Source organism: Mandrillus leucophaeus, unplaced genomic scaffold, assembly GCF_000951045.1.
Source record: "Mandrillus leucophaeus isolate KB7577 unplaced genomic scaffold, Mleu.le_1.0 Scaffold132, whole genome shotgun sequence".
NCBI lineage: Eukaryota > Metazoa > Chordata > Mammalia > Primates > Cercopithecidae > Mandrillus > Mandrillus leucophaeus.
The window spans coordinates 3,194,262-3,214,453 of record NW_012101277.1 but is presented as its reverse complement, the minus strand read 5'-3'; the positions used below and the strand labels follow the sequence as shown (position 1 = coordinate 3,214,453).

The following is a 20,192-nucleotide window of genomic DNA, read 5'->3' as shown; positions in this document are numbered from 1 at the left end:
TGATCACGAGGTCAGGAGATTGAAACCATCCTGGTAACATGGTGAAACACTGTCTCTACTTAAAAAATACAAAAAAATTATCCGGGCCTGGTGGCGGGCGCCTGTAGTCCCAGCTACTTGGGAGGCTGAGGCAGGAGAATGGTGTGAACCCAGCAGGCAGAGCTTGCAGAGAGCTGAGATGGCAGAACTTCACTCCAGCCTGGGCAACAGAGCGAGACTCCATCCCCCTCTCCAAAAATAAAAGTCAACATTATTCTTAAGCTGGAACAGCAACACTATCAACTTAAAACAGAAAAAACAAGGATATCTGCTATCATGATTGATTTCTTAAATTATTCTGTAACTTCTATTCAACATTTTAAAATATGAAATCTTCACTTCAGCATATTTAAAGGAAAAGACCATATCATAATTATATTTATTCCAGATACTGTTAGGAACAGGAGATGTTGAAAATGAAAGACATGAATCTAACCTCAGAGAACTTACAGTTAAGTGAGAAAAATAAGCATTAACAAATAATTATACAAATATTTAATTAGTTACAATTGTGATAAGAAATGTAAAGAGTGCAAGGTGCCATGGTACCATGTAACAGAGAAACTAACCTAGAAGGATAATGAGGGATTTCTAGGGGAAATAATAATCATGAATAATGGCCTGAAGTTAGTTAGACAAATAAAGCAATAAAATGCGAAAAGCACACAGAGGGAAATGTGGCATAAAGGGGCATAGTGCCTTCAATAAATTGCAAAAGAAAAAGCAGCTCTGGATCATTGTGAGTAAAGAAGAAGGTGTCCAAAGGAGGGAACAGGCTCAAATCATGCAGGGCTTTGTCACCCATGTTACAAGTTTTAAATTTAAGAGTTCTGGTCGGGCTCAGTGGCTTACACCTGCAATCCCGGCACTTTGGGAGGCCGAGGCAGGCAGATCACGAGGTCTGGAGATCGAGACCATCCTGGCTAACACAGTGAAAATCGTCTCTTCTAAAAATACAAAAAATTAGCCAGGCATGGTGCCGGGTGCCTGTAGCTACTCCGGAGGCCGAGGCAGGAGAATGGCGTGAACCCGGGAGGCGGAGCTTGCAGTGAGCCGAGATTGTGCCAATGTACTCCAGCCTGGGTGACAGAGCGAGACTCCATCTCAAAAACAAAAACAAAAACAAACGGGAGAATTCTAAGTAGAGAAATAAAATTATCAAACGTTTATTTTTAAAAGTTCACTTTAGCACCTGTGTGGACAATGGATAAGAGTCAGGACATTTTGGATAGGAAAAGAGTTGCGCCGGGCACAGTGGTTCACACCTGTAGTCCCAGCACTTTGGTAGGCCGAGGCGGGCAGATCACCTGAGGTCGTCGGGAGTTCGAGACCAGCCAGACCAACATGGAGAAACCCCCGTCTCCACTAAAAATACAAACTTAGCCAGTTGTGGTGGCAGGTGTCTGTAATCCCAGCTCCTCAGGAGGCTGAGGCAGGAGAATCGCTTGAACCTGGGAGCGGAGGTTGCGGTGAGCCGAGATCGCGCCATTGCACTGCAGCCTGGACAACAAGAGCGAAACTTCGTCTCAAAAAAAAAGAAAAAAAAAAAAAGTTGCAACGGCCAGAGAAAATAAAGGCAGGCCACAGAGATGAAGGATGATGGTCAAATGTGAGTGATAACTAGAAATTAAAAGGAACTGGATTTCACAATTGACTGGATGGCAAGAAAGGTGTCAGAGGTGATTCCAAAGACTGGCTTGCACAACAGGGAACAGAGCCAATGAGCTGTAGGTAAGAAAACATGTGGCTGAGAATGCTTTCTGAATCTTTGGAATTAGACAGCAGCTGCTCTGAGAGGCCAAACAGAAAGCCAGAAGGATAATGCCATTATTCTTTGACTTCACAGCAGCAAAATCCAGGGGTAGGAATGTCCTGAGTACCTGGAAAGAAAGCTCTACCAAGTTCAAAATTAAATGCACATGTTTGGTGCCTGTCAAAGCAACTCCCATAAATACTAAGAAGAAATCAATCAGAGTAGTAGTTTCCTAGTGAAACTAGCTACAGCTTTAGAATGTACAATTTATATTCTGAGAGCAGGATTCCAACAGGATATACATGGGGAGGGAAAATTCAAGTCCCATCCATCCAGTTTGGGACAAATAATAGAAAAAGATGAGAAAAATAGGAAGAAAAATCAAAATGAAGGCTTGTAGAGAGAGATTGTTAAATGAGAGGAAGATACAGTATTCTAAAAGCAATAGCATAACATTGCTTAAAAGTATACTACAGGAGTGTGAGAAAAAAGAAATACTGGTCAAAAGGTACAAACCTTTAGCTGTAGGAAGAATAAGTACTGCAGATCTAACATACAGGATAGCAACTATAGTTAATAATGTATTGTATACTTGAAATTTGTTAAGAGAGTAGCTCTCAAGTGTGCTTTCCATACACAAAAATGGTAACCATGTGAGGTAATAAATATGTTAATCAGCTTGATTGTAGTAATCATTTCATAATGTATACATATTTCAAAACATTACATTGTATGCCCTAAATATATGCAATTTTTATTTGTCAATCATATATTAAGAAATCTGGAAATAATTAAAAATACGACAAGAGTCAAAAAAAAGTTTAGAAAGCCTATATGCTTTGTACTTTCAGACTTCAGGAAACATGGACCTGGTCAATTCAATGTTTAGGAATGAGCTACGACAGAGTGTGAAGTAAAAATATGAAGTTGGAAAAGAGATATGTGGAAATAAGACAGAGAGTGATAAGGAAAAGTATAAAAAAATTTTAGAAACAGCTAAATTAAAAACACTATTATTGTTTTAATTTATGATGGTGGATTAAAAAATGGATTTAAGTAGGAGGAAATGGCAACAAAACCTTGGAACTAACTTACTGGACTGAAGAAAGCAGAATCTCTAGACACAGAATTGTCAAAAGGATGGGGAAACTGGAAGCATCACGTCCATCCTGGAAGGAGTGAGGGCTATAAGTGGGAGCATTCTGAAAGCTGTCTGAGAGGCAATTACATCTCTAGTTACTCTCCATCATTCCACATCAGTGTGTGACTGCCCTTCCACCAATCTGGTAGCAGGTTGGAAGTTTTTTGTTTGATTGGAGGGTTTTTCTGTTTTGTTTTTTAAGAGACACAGAGTTATCCTCTGAACTGGGAAACACAAGACAGAGTAGAGGGTATGTAGGTACCATACAGAAAACAAGAGAACTGAATAAGCTACAGAATGCTGAATTTCTAACATACTCCCACCCTAACTGCTTTCACCTCTCAGCTCTCCAACAACTTAAGCCAAGAAGTAAGCTTCTTACGTAAAGAATCTGAACAGTCCAAAAGAGAAAACCTAAACGTATTAACACTAGTGGTTCTCCAACGAGAGCCCTACTGCATCATTCTACATTGAGTCTCAATTTTTACAAGAGATTTCAGAGTAGACAGTTTGGAATTATCAATTATTTGAGGAAAGCTTCTAGTATAGAAGACGGAAGCTAAAATAGTAAAGTCAGCACAAAATCTTAGGAGAGACTATGCAATAAAAAATAATTTAAAATGGATGACATGAGAATATTCAAAAAACAAAAATAAAGAGCACTTAGAAATTAAAAGTACAACAAGAAGATACAAAATTTCACACAGGTTTGGTCAATAAAGAAATCTCCCACCAAAAAATTATAGCAAAAAGATATAGATGAAGGCAGGAGAGGAAACAGCACTACTAGAAGAAAAGTTTAGGAGATCAAACAGCCTAACAATAGGACATCCAGAAATGGAGAGGGGGAAAATCCTCAAACAATTCAATACATATTTTCACAATTGGAGGATATGAATTGCCAGATAAAAGGGTTCAAAAATGCACAGCTCAGCAATTCATAATGGATCTTCACCAAGATATACATCATTTTAAAATTACAGAACAGACTCAAGCAGAAGAGACAGGGAAGAGGGAAAAAGGTCACATTCAAAGGATAAAGATTATAAGAATCATCTTACACTTTTATAGCAGCAACATTACAGTGAGAAAATAATGGAGAAATATCTTCAATATACTACAGGTAATTATTCCCTCCATAGAATTCTATACCCAGCCAAACTATCATTTAAATATGAGGGTATAATAAAGATATATTTAGACAAGTAAGGTTTTAAAAAATAAATTTTTTATTTATGTTTTTCCTCAAGAAACAACTAAACGATATGTTTCACCAAAATGAAACAGTAAACTAAAAAACAATGAAGATATATGAGACCTTGGAAATGTATCATCATATATGAGAGATGGGAAAAGGTAATTGTCAGGATGACAGTGAAGAGAGATCCCAGGATGAAGTATGCACACCAGACACAGAGGAAAACCAGTCCTGACCACAGCAGTGACTCACAGGGCAGACACATTGAGGGCTGTTCTTTAAAAAATGCCTGCCGTCATTGTACTGTCTTTTTAGCCTAAAAGAGATGCTTAGGTGAATCTGGCTCAGATTCTTGTCTCAGTTTGTCTTGGCTATAAGCTGATGACATTTTTGCTTTCTCTCCTTCTATTTTCCCGTAAGGTATTCTGCCTGGCTCAGCTGAGAACACTCACTTCAGTCATAGAAAAGTATGTTGCATTCACCTACTCTTAAGAGCTGGAAGTATGTCTTAATGAGTTTAGAAATATAAAACACCAAGTATTTTATTCTCCATAGCCACGTTCCTGTGGGACATCTACAACTTGAACTAGGCTACTACTTTTACATGTCATGACTGTAGCCACCCTGTTTCATACATGGGATTATCTATTAACCTCTCCAGAAGAATCTTAAACTATTAAGGAAGCTGAATTCAAATTTTGATCCAGAACAACAGGAGTGAGAGAAAGGAGATAGTTAGCTTTCTATGAAATGCATTTAAAATATGTTCTTTATTTAACATGTATATTTATATTTCATCTAATAGTATATTATCATTTATCTATTTTTTCTTTATTATGACTATAGGCAAAAGAGTCTTGAAGTAAAATTAAATATATATTTTTAAATTTCTGTATTGTGCACTCTACTGGATGCCTCAGAATTATTTTAAAAATCACATTAGTAGAAAAAAGGTTAGAATCGAATTACAGAAATGGCTAATCATTGAGGAGAGAGTCAATATATGAGAAAGGAAGCATGAAAAAGCACTGTCAAAACTGAGAAAGAGGTTGCTAGATACAGAGAACAGAAAATAATGATCCAACTTAGATACTAAATGTTCCTGGGAAGAAATAATACCAAAAAGATAAAAGCATCAAAGACAAAAAAAAATTAAGATTTTATTAGAAAGTGGAAACCTAAGTTTGAAAGGTTTCACTCAATGTTAAAAGACACAAAGACACAAAACCCGTATCTATCTAGGTATCTATCTAGATATGGGTTATATGCACTTTAATATTGATCTATCTATTGATAGATAGATATGCATGTTTTTTAAATTCAAAGGTAAAGACACTATCTTAAAAGTAGCAATATTACCATCCTCCTCCCCTCAAAAAAAAAATTACCTACAGCTAGTAAAGAGATAAACTTGGATTAAAATTCAAATTGTCTGGGTCTCTGAAACTGTGCTAAAATACTATATGCTAATAGACTGAATGTAAAATTTAAACTACTGACTTAATTATTTATAAAGAGCTCTTATAAGGCCATAATAAAAACAGCATCTACTAATACAATGAATAAAATATATGAAAAGGTGATTAAAAAATATTAATGGTCAACAAACCAATAAAAGTTTTACTTATCACCTTTAGTAATTAAAAATCACAATTTAAAAGAGGATGAAATTGGCAAAGATTAAATAGAATAATAAACCTCAGTGTTGATAAAGGCTTACAAATACAGGCATTCATTCTCTGCTGATGAGAACATAAATTGAGAGGTTTACAATTTGATAACATATATCAAAATGCATACATTTTAACATGTATACATGTTAATAAATAAACATTCTATGAATGTAGTCTAGATCATTTTTGTTAGTGCTCCTTTATACTTTCTAAATATCCTAATATGAGTACAAATCATTTTTATAATTAAAAGTGTCATTGTCAAAACAGTAACATTTTAGAATTTGAGTCATTTGACCTAGTAATTCCTGTACTACAAATCTAGCCTAAGTAAATAAACAGATATGGGGAAAAACAGTTATACATATGAAGTTTATTGCAGCATTTTTTTTACTAAAAATGAAAGGGAACAGCTCAAACACTTAATAATATGGTATGGTTAAATAATTTTCAGAGGAAATGTAAAGAAACGCTCACAAAAAGTGAGAAACTAAGATACAAATCTATAAATACAGTATAATCTTAATATGAACAGTATTTGAGAGTTAATGGTGTATGTGTAGTGGAATTACAGGCATTTGAAAGTTTTTACTTTATATTTTTATATATTTTTCAATTTTCTCCAACAATAGTTTATGATATTGTATATTCTAAAATACAAAAACATTACTTTAAACGTTATATTTGAAAATTATATAACTGAAAATATACAAATGCAATCAAGCTTTAAGAGTTATCTGAGAGTCTCAAATTAATAATAGAAACTTGAGTTGGCAAAGAAATTGATAAATTATCCAAATAATAGAAATGAAAATAGTTCAAAATTAACTTTATCCATTTATTAGTATTCAAAAATATAAATTAAAATATAAATAAGAGACTATGTCTAGACCTTTTCATTTAATAAAGATATTCAATTTAATTTTTTTAAATTAGTAGCCAGCCAGTATTTTCAGAGTGGTAAGAGGGGAAGCTTTATATACTTCTGCAAGGAAATAAAAAGTAATTAGACAATATGTAGAAATATTCTTGTGGCAAATATTTGTCATTTTCTTCTAAAACATTTACCTTTCTATATCCTTCTCTGTATTGAAGGCAGCTGGAAGCTTAGATAAGATTTCCCAGGCTGCTATGCCAGCTGGCTTCTGGTTAGATTCTAATGGCAACCTTTTCTCAGGGATTCCCAATTGGCCTGACCAAGACTTTTTCAAAGCTATGCTGAAGTTCTAGGCTCTTCCTACTCAATCCTCCTTCCTTCCTTCTCTTCTTTCATGGGAGTCAGACCCTCATAGTCTGAAGGTTCACCCCCTCCTTCTCCTGCACCTCCTCTCTTTATACTTCAAAGGTGTTTCTACCCATAAATTTCTGGTGTGTTGAATTCTTTCTTGGAGTCTGCTTCTTGGAAGATGGCACTTTTGTAAGAAACACCCAGGGAAGGAAGAAGCCATCTATTTTTTTCCTGCTTTGGCTTCAGAAGTGGTGAGGTAGTGTACTATGAATGCCCATAGGCTTTAACAGCATTAGCAGAGAGTCTAACAGTGTTGGGAGCAGTCAGCCTCTCAGGCAGCTCTTGTAGTATCATGAGAGAACTGGCTCCTGGCTTCCTGCTCAGTGGCCATGGAAGTGATTCCTAAATCACAGCAGGGCTTTGGCAGACCCTGCAGTGTGCACAGTCACGAGTCCTATGTAACACTGTGTTGCTCCTTGCTCTTCCACCTCTAGGGGCAGGAACAGCTTTCTGAAGCTACAAGTGTCTGGTGATACTATCACGCTTCCTTATTTCCTTTCCAGCCCATTCAACACGTTTGTCAGCAATTTCCTGTTTCAAACTGCCCTACCATGATGGCAATTTTCCTGACTAGATGTTGAATGATACACACCTAACCATTTCATTCTTTTTGACATCCAAAATTCTCACTTGTACTAAATATTGAAAAAATTATTACATGTGAACAAAAATTATTACACAAAGGTTTTTATATTAGTATTAACAAATAAAAAGTCTCCAAGAAATCTAAAAATGGGAATTTTGTTAAGAAATGTAGGGTGCATTTATATTTTTTCCATGCCCCAATACAATATATGTTTATGGATATTTTTAGACACATGTAAATACTCATTATTTACTGCTAAGTGGGGGGAAAAAGCTGTAAAATTGAATACGTGTTTATCATATGATCCATGAAATTCTACTTCTAAAATTATATCCTGGAGGAATGTTGTAAGTGTGAACCAAAACAAACGTATAGTAACGTCCACAGCAGCATTGTCAATAACAACCAACAACCAGAGCGACCCAAACATACGTCAACAGTAAAAGAGATAAATACATTTCAGTATATTAATACAATGAAATCCTATATCACAACACGGATGAATCCCAAGAGAAAAACATTGACAGTAAGAAGCAAATCACATTTTGTAAATGCCTGTAGTAGAATTACATTTTTACAACATTGAAAACCAGATATATTAGTCCATTTTCACACTGCTATAAAGAACTGCCCAAGACTGGGTAATTCATAAAGGTAAGAGATTTAATTGACTCACAGTTAAGCATGGCTAGGAAGGCCTCAGGAAACTTACAATCATGGCCCAAGGCAAAGGAGAAGCAATGCACCTTCATCACAGGGCATCAGGACGGAGTGAGTGACAGCAGGGGAAATTCTAGACGCTTGTAACACCATCAGATCTCATGAGATTCACTCATTACCACCAGAAAAGCATGCGGGAAACCACCCCATGATCCAATTACTTCCATCTGCTCCCACCATTGACATGTGGGGATTATCCCCACTCAATTCAAGGTAATGTTTGAGTAGGGACACAGAGCCAAACCATATCACCAGACAAAGCAATATTCTGTTTTTGTTTTTGTTTTTGAGACAGAGTCTCGCTCTGTCGCCCAGGCTGGAGTGCAGTGGCGTGATCTCGGCTCACTGCAACTTCCGCCTCCTGGGTTCAAGTGATTCTTCTGCCTCAACCACCGGAGTAGCTGGGACCACAGGCATGCGCCACCATGCCCAGCTAATTTTTTGTATTTTTAGTAGAGACAGGGTTTCGCCATATTGGCCAGGCTGGTCTCAAACTCCTAAACTCGTGATCTGCCTGCCTCGGCCTCCCAAAGTGCTGGGATTACAGGTGTGAACCACCATGCCCTGCTCAGACAAAGCAATATTCTGCTGTTCAAAAACAAGAAGTTAGGAAAGGGATACCTCTGTGGGAGGAGGAGTTGTATTCAGCGACTCCAAGGGGCTGACAACATTCTATTTACTGTCCTGGCTGATAATTGCACAGTAATTTGCTTTATATTTATTTTTCATAATATGTAGGTGTTTTATTTACTATTATATAAACATGGAATATTTTAGCATAAAAAAGAGGAGAAAAGAATCAGATTATGAAAGCATAACTCTTAGAAACTAGCAACTCTGCCTGCATGGTTTAAAACAGAATCACTAACTCAGGGCAACATAATCTCTTACAATTAGTCTTTGTTAATAAATGTATGAATACATAAAATAATTAATGAACACCATGCTCTCCAATATGTATAACACGTTTATGAATTAAACCAGATGAAAAGAAGTCCAAATGTTGTTTAATAATTTCTGCATGGAAAAATTATGAGTAACTTGATTTATCTTCTTGGTATTTTTCTTTCTTTCCAAAGTTTCTCAAATAAATATATATTACTTTGAAAATTCAATAAAATACATAATAAAAATGTGTCATTAAAAGTCCAGAATACAGTTTATGTTCTAGCTATTTTTCTTTCTCTTAGGACATTAATCCAATTGTTTTTATCAACAAGAAAAACACCATGAATTATAAATCAGTGCTCTTAAACTTTGGTGTACATCCTAATAGGTGCAAGCCAGCCTAAGAGATCCTACTAATATCCTAGGCTAAACTGGATCAAACAATTTAAACTGTAAGAAAATCAGCATTCTGAATATTTCCCCCAAAGGATCTATCCCAGCCACCTCCCCAGGCTAACTGTGCATCACTATCCTCTTTGCTCTCTGCTCTCCAGTCACAGCAGTCTTATTTCAGCTCCAGTGAATTCTTTCCTTCATGTCTCAGTAGCTTGGCATAGGCTGCTGCTCTTGCCTGGATGTCGAACCCTTCCTCTGTCTTCATTCAGATCACAGCTCCAATGTCTCCTCCCTAGAAAAGTCTTCCCTGAAACTGTACCCTATCCATTTTACCGTTTATATACTCTTATCCTGAAATTTTATCTTCACACACTTTAAAACCATTTGTAATTAACTATTTGTGTTATTATTTGATTAATGTTTTTCTCCTTCAATATATTGCGTCAGTAGGACACGAGTCATGTCTGTTTTGCTCACTTCTGTTTTGTTTTCTTTGACAGAGTCTCCCTCCATCGCTCAGGCTGGAGTGCAGTGGTGCAATCTTGTCTCACTGCAACCTCCGCCTCCTGGGTTCAAGCGATTCTCCCACCTCAGCCTCTGGAGTAACTGGGATTAGCGTCACATGCCACCACACCTGGCTAATTTTTGTATGTTTTTAGCAGAAATGCGGTTTCGCCATGTTGGCCAGGCTGGTCTCGAAATCCTGACCTCAAGTGATCCACCGGCTTCCGTCTCCCTAAGGGCTGGGATTACAGGCATGGGTCACCGTGCCTGGTCTCGTCTTTTTTTTTCTTTTTTCTTTTTTTTTTTTTTTTTTCAGGCATGGGTCACCGTGCCTGGTCTCGTCTTTTTTTTTCTTTTTTCTTTTTTTTTTTTTTTTTAAGAGACAGGGTCTGGTTCTGTCACTCAGGCTGGAGTGCAATGGTGTGATCCTAGCTCAATGCAATCTTGAAAGCAATCCTCCCACCTCAGCCTCTCAAGTAGCTGGGACTACAGGCACAGGCCACCACACCTGGATAATGTTTTTAATCATTTTTCTTAGAAATGGATTCTCACTTTGTTGCCCAGGCTGGTCTCAAACTCCTGGCTTCAAGCGATCCTTTCATCTCTGCTTCCCAAAGTGCTGGGATTATAGGAATAAGCCATTGTGCCCAGCCTGCTCACTTTTGTATCTCCAGAGTTTGACTTAAAGCCCAACACTTAACAGACACTCACCATATATTTCATGGATAGTTGGTTGGATAAATGAATAAACTATCAAATGAATCAACAAACAAATGAAGATCCACCAAAAAAAATTTATGGCTCTGTCTCTCAGGCTTTGAACTGAAAACCATCTTTATTTTAAAATTTGGTTATCATCATACTGTATACATGTAATGAAACATCACACTGTACTCTGTAAATAAGTACAATTATCACATATCAATTACAAGTAAAATAAAATTTTAAAATGTTTGTTTTTCTTTGAAAAAGATCCATTCAACCAAAAGTTCTCACTCATACCAGTAATTAGCTTGTATTACAATGAGGATAATATATATTCAACCTTGGCTAATCAAACTAACTTTTTTAGGCTCCTTTTTGTTCCTGGATATAACTCACCTGTGTGTATCTCTTTCAAACAAAATAAAAATTCTTTTCCAACCCCCAAACCCAATGATGACTCATTCTCCAGAGATTTAGTTTAGATGTGATGGGTAAGGAAAGAAAAGACAAGAAAACATATTAGCCTTCTAAGATTAATGACTATATTTTTCTGTTGGGAACTTGGAGTCCTAAACTAAAATGTTTGCTCTCTGATCCCCAATATCAGAAGCTGCACCTAATGTAATTGCTTCCAAGGGGAAAACACTGCTCATTCTTTCTGACTGGCTGTCACAATACTCTGACTTAATCCCTTCCGAAATGCCCAGCTCAATATAATTGTAAGAATTCGAGGCAGAATCTTTCTGTGGCAGTTTGAGCAGTAAAGTTATCTGTTTGTATGTGAGGAACTGTTAGTTCTCAAAGCACAGAAGGTTTTATTAAGAAGATGACAACAATTTCTGATTTTTAGATACCCATTTTTTCAAATCCAAATGTTCTGGATGTCTATAGTGTTCCTATGTCATGTTCAGAAAACGGAGTAATACAATTGTCCATTGGTGGCTCTTGAGAGCAGGATATTATTGTATTTGTATTTTGGTAGAGGTATTTATTTATTTGGTTCTTTCATATTCTACATTTACTTGTTCCATAATGACCTATCTACCACTCTCTCCCTTAAATATTCTATGCACGCCATCCTCCTTGCTATTTCTAATTGTCTACGGGCATGATTGAAAGCATTCATACCTATTGCTGCTTTGCCTGGAGCATCTTTTCCCTGAACACTCCACTAGCTGACTCCACTGGAAACTTTAGATCTTACCCAAAGACCTATTTAAAATTCTATTCCTTCCTGAATACATCCTATATGCTTTCTTCCTTCATATATTTTCCAGAGCACATATATCATAAAACATCCCATTTTATTTATTTTTCTTATTACCTATTTTTCCACTTCTAGAATAAACATCCCATGAAGACAAAGATTTTTGTCTCTTTTCTGTACCTGCTATATTCTCAGGCCTTAATGTAGGTACTCAAAAATCATTAAGTAAAAAACAACTTTTCCATGAGAAATATCCAACTGAAATGACCAATATACTATTATAGGGGTCTAGGAGAACTTGTTTCCAGAAAGCAGATAAGTTTACCAGTGGAAACAGTAATAGTGCCACTAAACACAAAGCTACACTGTTGCCTGATCATCAATCAGTCTGTGCTCCTTATACTGATAGACCAGAGAGAGAGAGAAAAGGAGTTTAATATTGATGGGGTAAATGTAAAGGTCCCTGATGACCATGAGGAAGACGACAGCTGCTGTGCACTAGAGGCAGAAAGGAATATATTAGGTACTCAGATGATCCACTGGGGCATCTTGTGGCATTCCCGTGCCCAGTTACAACTACCAATGTATAAGTACAGCAGCAAGAGAATGGTAACCCAGGGCTCAGAACTCTTAGAACATTAGGAAAGGCTCCTACATGAGTAGAAGTGCTAGTAAACAGAGAGGAAAATCTAGAATGGCTGGGTGTAGGGTGGACAGGCCATGAGCACCAACTGCATTAGCGGGACTCTTACTATTCCTCTTCTAGTAAGTCTTCTTGAAAATTGGGACCAACCAAAATCTTGAATAAGCTTTGCCTGGATGGAGTGACTTTCAGTGAGAAGCAGGTGGATCTGAGGGCTGTGAGTAGACTGCACTGGAATGTAGCTGCTGATACACTGCCAAAATCTTTTAGGGCTGTGCACCTTTCCTCCACTTGCTGTGAATGTTCTCTGATCACAGTTCACAGGTGTCCCCTTCTTTAGAGACTTACCTTCTCCTAAAGATGAGCCACTTCCCCAGAGAGGCTACTCCTTACCATGGGGAACAGGCCAGTAGCTAATGGCCCATGGACACAAGGGTAGACGAGGCCATCTATCCCGCCTCAAGGAGGGACCATCTCTGTGGAATAATTCATGTCTCAGAGATTCCCCATAGGAGCAGACTGGGCGATTCTCCAGCTGAGACTCTATTTGTGCTTAGTTTTTACCTCCCGCTCTAGCCTGCTTCACTTGCTCTCATTCTCCTGAGAGCACTCTTTCAATAAATCATGTAAACAAGAATTCCTGACTTGGCTCTGCTTCCAAAAAACCCTGCCTAAGACTCATGTCATATGCAAATTGCCTCTGAAATAATACATTATAATGACAGGCCTTTAAGATTCTTACAAATACAATTCTGATGAGCATCAGCTCACAAAATTTTTCTTAAAACTCAGAAGTCCTAAAATAAATAAATTACCATGAGTGAAAGTCACTAGGAGGAAAACACAAAATTGCATAAAATAGGATCATCAGCTAGAAATATATAGACATATATGGTATATATTTCTATTTATATATATATACCATATATTTCTATTACTGTATATGTAGTGATATATAAAAAGAGAAACCTGAAAACATGAGTGAAAACAAAAAGCTATCAAAAGCTTGCAGATTAGCAAGATAAAATACAAAATTTTGGTACAATATGATAAATAAAATTAAAATTTAATGTGTGAATTAAAGAGTAGATTAGACCCAACGGAACATAGAATTAGTGTGGTAGAATAAAAATGTGAATAAATAGCCCAGAATAAAGCACAGAGACTTGAAGGTAAAATATACATATAAAATAAAGGTTGAAATACATAAAGAAAAGAGTGAAAAATCTGACATATACCTAATACCTAGCCAGCAATTCTAGTTTAGTAGAGACAGTGGTGGGTGGAGAAACTACATTTCAGGAGATGGTGCCTATAATTTTTCAGAGTTCATGAGAGACACCAATTTAGATACTCTGGAAATTGAATAAATCCCAAATTGTGTAAGTAAAAAGAAATTCACTAGTACATATATTTCATGGTTATATGGAGCAAGACTGCCTAGATTTGAACCCTGCCTCCAATAGCTCCTAACTGGGCAACCTGGGACGAATTACTTAACTTGTCTTTGCCATAGTTTCTGATCTCTAAAAATAGTATCTACCACATAGATGGTTATGAGATTAAATTAGTTGGCATCTGTAATGCTCTTTAGTCTGTCGAGTTTCTAATATTCATCTTTATTACTTTTATCTTGAATGCTCACCAAGGTGTTCTGGATCAGAAACTGATTTCTTACTAATTAACTCACAATAAATAGAAAGTGAACTGGCCTACCTCGCCCTAAGCCTTAACCCTGATGAAAGCCAAGCCAAATGTCCTACATTGATAGCCGAACATTCCATAGATGACTGACAGCAAACAATGGATTATTTTCATTTATGTACAGGAGAGAGACAGCCATTCCCCTCCCACTCCTGAAAGGAGAGAAAAATCTTCTGCTCCTTTGAAATGAGGTGGAAAGGATCCTAGGTTCTTACCTAACCATTTAGAATTTAACTGTATCCTTCCACAGGTCACATACCCCAAAGGAGTCTCCAAAGTCTGGGCTTTGCACGTAGGGAGATAGCAGCCCAGCCTTTCTTGGATGGTGAGCGCATGAGTAATCATTTTATGAGCATGGTCGACAACTTACATATACACAACACTTATTATTTTATATGTAAAATAGCTCAAAACAAAAAGGATATTTTGTACAGAAAATATAAAGAAAAGAAAGAAAAAAGAACAAAAGGAAGAAAGGTGGAGGATGGGAAAAAACTTTCATAAAATCTTCATCCAAAGTATCAGTGGCAGTGTGGAAAGGGAAAAGCAAAACAGAAAACGCTATCTTCTGTAATGTACCAGGTTTGACAATTTAAGTTTTCTGACATGATGTGTAATTTCTTATGTTCAAGGACTATTTTCTTGGCAAGAAGAAAAGATCTTAGTTTCAGAGTTAGCATAGAACATAACACAATTTAAATGTCTTAAAGGAGCTTTGACAATAGCATGCAATATACACTGTGAGCAGTCTTTATGAGTGATTCTTTAAGATACCCCATCATTTGGCTTTGGACATGAGAAAGTATCTTTATCATGAACACATGCTGTGCTAGCCTGATGCCCACAATTCCTATGATCCTCCACTCCTCCCAGTTCTTCTTTCAAAAACTGGGAAGGGGCACAAAGGTGACCATCAGAATAATGAGGATGGGGTGTGTTTTCTTGTTAAGTCCAAGGCAGGGCTTGGCCCTATTGGATGGCAGCTCTTTTAAAAGATGAGTATTTAATACTGCTTCGTTCTTTGGTCTGGTTTGGTGTTGCCAATTTGAGACCACAGGGAATGTCAGCTTCAACATCTTCATAATTTTACACTGATAAAAATTATTAAAGAGAATTTAAAGTCTTATCTGTGGATCAGTGTGCTGTATTAAAGAAAAGGAGAATAAAAAATATATGAATATATATTCACACACATGAAAACATATTGTGGGTAGAAAAAAGGATAATGAAATATGAAAAAACTCTTCATAAAATTTTATTTTGCAAGATGTCCCTTTTTGATTTTAAATAGTGGGGGAAGAGATTAGTCTTATAAGCGTCAGTCCCACACACCACGTCTTTTCTCTCCCTGGTGTTAATGTTCCATGTAATGCTAATTAAATGGACATGTGTAACTAATTTAAGTGTTACAGAATTCAAAGCAGTCTTAATTCCCCCTTCACCCAAAAATAGAATGAGAAACTAAGTTGTTAGTCTCTAGACTTTATAGTGGGCAGAGAATTAAATTATAAAATCATATTTTACAGAAAAATCTAAATTGATTTCTCAGGTTATGAATACTTGATTATGATAGGGACAGTTCAGAAATAGCCTCATGGAAAAAGTAGTTATTCATTATATTGAGTCTTATAGCCAAGAAAGAGGGCAGAAAGAATGTAATTGTGAGCTGTCAAGCTTAACACATATGTATAGAGCAAATATTCTCACTCTGTTCAGTGGCAGAATTGAGTCTGCTGAATATCATACCAGGGGCAGTGTCCAAAGGGTGGTCAAAGTGGTCCTCTGACATAAAGAAACATGACCCACAAAAAGCATTGAAAGAAAATTTACATATAGATGTATTATTAAGATACATATCATTACAGATACTTTCTTTACCAGGATGAGTGCAATCTGAAACTTTATTATATGCCAACTCAATTTTTTAATATCACTATCTAAAAAGGGAAGGAAAGGTATAGTTATATTTCCATATTCTTTGAACACTATTTGCAGAAATGGCATTAATCCTGAAAATATTATCTTTCCCAATCAAAGCCATCTTAGAGATAACGCTGCATTATTACTTAAAGAAAACTGCCAGGGGGAGAATCTATACCTAGTAAAATTTAACAGACCAGTGGAGGCAAAACATAACAGCCTGTGTTAAGGGTAGTCATCATCCACAAACAGTTGAGAAAAAAAACTGAAAAGCTTACCTTTATGATGGTTTGCACTGGATACGACTTTTCCCCACAAGGTTAAAATAAATATTATTATTAGCAGTTTTCCTTTTGTTGCTTTCTGTAAGTATCTCTTACTCATCCTGCAAATAAAAAATAATAACAAAAATCATAAGGATGTAAATTCATAGCTTTTCCATAATAATTGTGCTACATTTAAAGACTTCCACTATACTTTAACCCCTTCAACTCCTGAAAACTGTATTTCTTGTATTTAAAATGCTGTTCACTGTATATAAATGATGATTAGAGAAAATAAAGGTTTTCCAAAGTACCTTGATATGATGCAAGAGATGAGCAAAGTCCTGCCTCAGTCAGTCTTCATCCACTTAACCATAGCCTAAATCAGTTTGGAAATATTATCACATTTCTCTCCATATAAACATAGATTTAATTTATTAACAAAATCCAAGGCACAGTCATTTGGAAAATCTTTAAATAAATGCCTTATTATTTTACTTTTTTCCTAAGAATTGTCAAGTCAAATGGACAGTGTAACAGTTTAGCTATAACTGCTTAGATGAATTCCTGCACAGAATATGCTCACTTCAAGTCTATTATTCCTAATGTGCTTTTTAAAAATCATCTGGTTATATACATTTCTTACTGCAAAGTAACCTGATCCTCCTAATGTACACAACTCCAATACAGGCGACACAATATTGTTGGATTCCACCTTGATGTGCATTCCCAGAGGTAGGAGAAAAATGAAAAAGTAGAATGAAAAACACCAAATCAACATTTTCATGTTGAACTCATAAAACTAAAGAAAACAAAAAATGTTATAACAAAATAATAGCTGCCTATAATAAAAGTTCAGAACTTACTTTCTACAACATTCTTTCATTTGTTCTGAAGAATAAATTTGGCCTGTAGGTATGTCCATCGCCATTTTGTAGATGAGGAAATTTGGAAATTTGCCCAGATCACATTTAATGACAATAAAAATATAAACCCAGAATTGTCTAATTCTAAAATTCTTGCATTAATAACTAAAGGATGGGGGGGGCGCCCAAGATGGCCAAATAGGAACAGCTCCAACCTCCAGCGCTCAGCCTGAGCAACACAGAAGATGGGTGATTTCTGCATTTTCAACTGAGGTACCGGGTTCATCTCACTGGGGCATGTCGGACAGTCGGTGCTGGTGAGTGGGTGCTGTCCGACCAGCAAGAGCTGAAGCAACGGAACAAAGCTGGATGGACAATGACTTTGACAAGTTGAGAGAAGAAAGCTTCAGTCGATCAAACTACTCAAGCTAAAAGAGGAACTATGTACCCGCGCAAAGAAACTAAAAACCTTGAAAAAAGAATGGATGAATGGAGAACTAGAATAATCAATGCAAAGAAGACCATAAAAGAACTGATAGACATGAAAACCACAACACGAGAACTACATGACAAATGCACAAGTTTCAGTAACCAACTCGATCAACTGGAAGAAAGAGTATCAGTGATTGAAGATCAAATGAATGAAATGAAGCGAGAAGAGAGTGTAGAGAAAAAAGAGTAAAAAGAAATGAACAAAGCCACCAAGGAATATGGGATTATGTGAAAAGACCAAATCTATGTCTGATTGGTGTGCCTGAAAGTGATGGGGAAAATGTAACCAAGTTGCAAAACAATTTGCAGGATATCATCCAGGAGAACTTCCCCAACCTAGTCAGGCAGGCCACATTCAAATTCAGGAAATATAGAGAACACCACAAAGATACTCCTCAAGAAGAGCAACTCCAAGACACATAATTGTCAGATTCACCAAAGTTGAGATGAGGAAAATATGTTAAGGGCAGCCAGAGAGAAAGGTTGGGTTACCCACAAAGGGAAGTCCATCAAACTAACAACAGATCTCTCAGCAGAAACTCTACAAGCCAGAAGAGATCAGGGGCCAAAATTCAACATTCTTAAAGAAAAGAATTTTCAACCCAGAATTTCATATCCAGCCAAACTAAGTTTCATAAGTGAAGGAGAAATAAAAATCCTTTAAAGACAAGCAAATGCTTAGAGATTTTGTCACCACCAGGCATGCCCTACAAGAGACCCTGAAGGAAGGACTAAACATGGAAAGGAACAACCGGTACCAGCCATTGCAAAAATATGCCAAAATGTAAAGACCATCGATGCTAGGAAGAAACTGCATCAACTAATGAGCAAAATAACCAGCTAATATCATAATGACAGGATCAAGTTCACACATAACAATATTAACCTTAGATGTAAATGGACTAAATGGTCCATTTAAAAGACACAGATGGCATATTGGCTAAAGAGTCAAGACCCATCAGTTTGCTGTATTCAGAAGACCCATCTCACATGCCTAGACACACATAGGCTCAAAATAAAGGGATGGAGGAAGATTTACCAAGCAAATGGAAAACAAAAAAAAGCAGGGGTTGCAATCCTAGTCTCTGATAAAACAGACTTTAAACCATCAAAGATCAAAAGAAACAAAGAAGGCCATTACATAATGGCAAAGGGATCAATTCGTCAGGAAGAGCTAACTATCCTAAATATATATGCACCCAATACAGGAGGACCCAGATTCATAAAGCAAATACTTAGAGACTTACAAAGAGACTTAGACTCCCATACAATAATAATGGGAGACTTTAACACCCCGCTGTCAACATTAGACAGATCAATGACACAGAAAGTTAACAAGGATATCCAGGATTGAACTCAACTCTGCACCAAGTGAACCTAATAGACATCTACAGAACTCTCCACTCTAAATAAACAGAATATACGTTCTTCTCAGCACCACATCGCACTTATCCCAAAATTGACCACATAGTTGGAAGTAAAGCACTCCTGAGCAAATGTAAAAGAACAGAAATTATAACAAACTGTCTCTCAGACCACAGTGAAATTAAACTAGAACTCAGGACTAAGAGATTCAATCAAAACTGCTCAACTACATGGAGGCTGAACAACCTGCTCCTGAATGACTACTGGGTACATAACGAAATGAAGGCAGAAATAAAGATGTTCTTTGAAACCAATGGGAACAAAGATACAACATACCAGAATCTCTGGGACACATTTAAAGCAGTGTGTAGCGGGAAATTTATAACACTAAATGCCCGCAAGGCAAAGCAGGAAAGATCTAAAATTGACACCCTAATTTCACAATTAAAAGAACTAGAGAAGCAAGAGCAAACACATTCAAAAGCTAGCAGAAGGCAAGGAATAACTAAGATCAGAGAAGAACTGAAGGAGAGACACAAAAAACCCTCCAAAAAAAATCAATGGATCCAGGAGCTGGTTTTTGGAAAAGATCAACAAAATTGATAGACTGCTAACAAGACTAAGAAAGAAGAAAAGAGAGAAGAATCAAATAGATGCAATAAAAAATGATAAAGGGTATATCAACACTAACCCCACAGAAATACAAACTACCATCAGAGAATACTATAAACACCTCTATTCAAATAAACTAGAAAACCTAGAAGAAATGGGTAATTTCCTGGACACTTACACTCTCCCAAGACTAAACCAGGAAGAAGTTGAATCCCTGAATAGACCAATA

The 20,192-nt window shown here is 36.6% G+C and overlaps 1 protein-coding gene across 2 annotated transcripts in view; it reads right to left on the bottom strand.

Moving 5' to 3' along the window:
• FAM19A2 (family with sequence similarity 19 (chemokine (C-C motif)-like), member A2) overlaps positions 1-20,192 on the bottom strand; it is a 522,099-nt gene that overhangs the window by 152,153 nt on the left and 349,754 nt on the right. For both annotated transcript variants that reach the window (XM_011972929.1, XM_011972930.1), the window contains exon 2: positions 16,644-16,750. In XM_011972929.1, the coding sequence (XP_011828319.1) occupies positions 16,644-16,749 (106 nt within the window). In that variant the 5' untranslated portion in view covers position 16,750. The remainder of the gene's footprint in view (positions 1-16,643; positions 16,751-20,192) is intronic.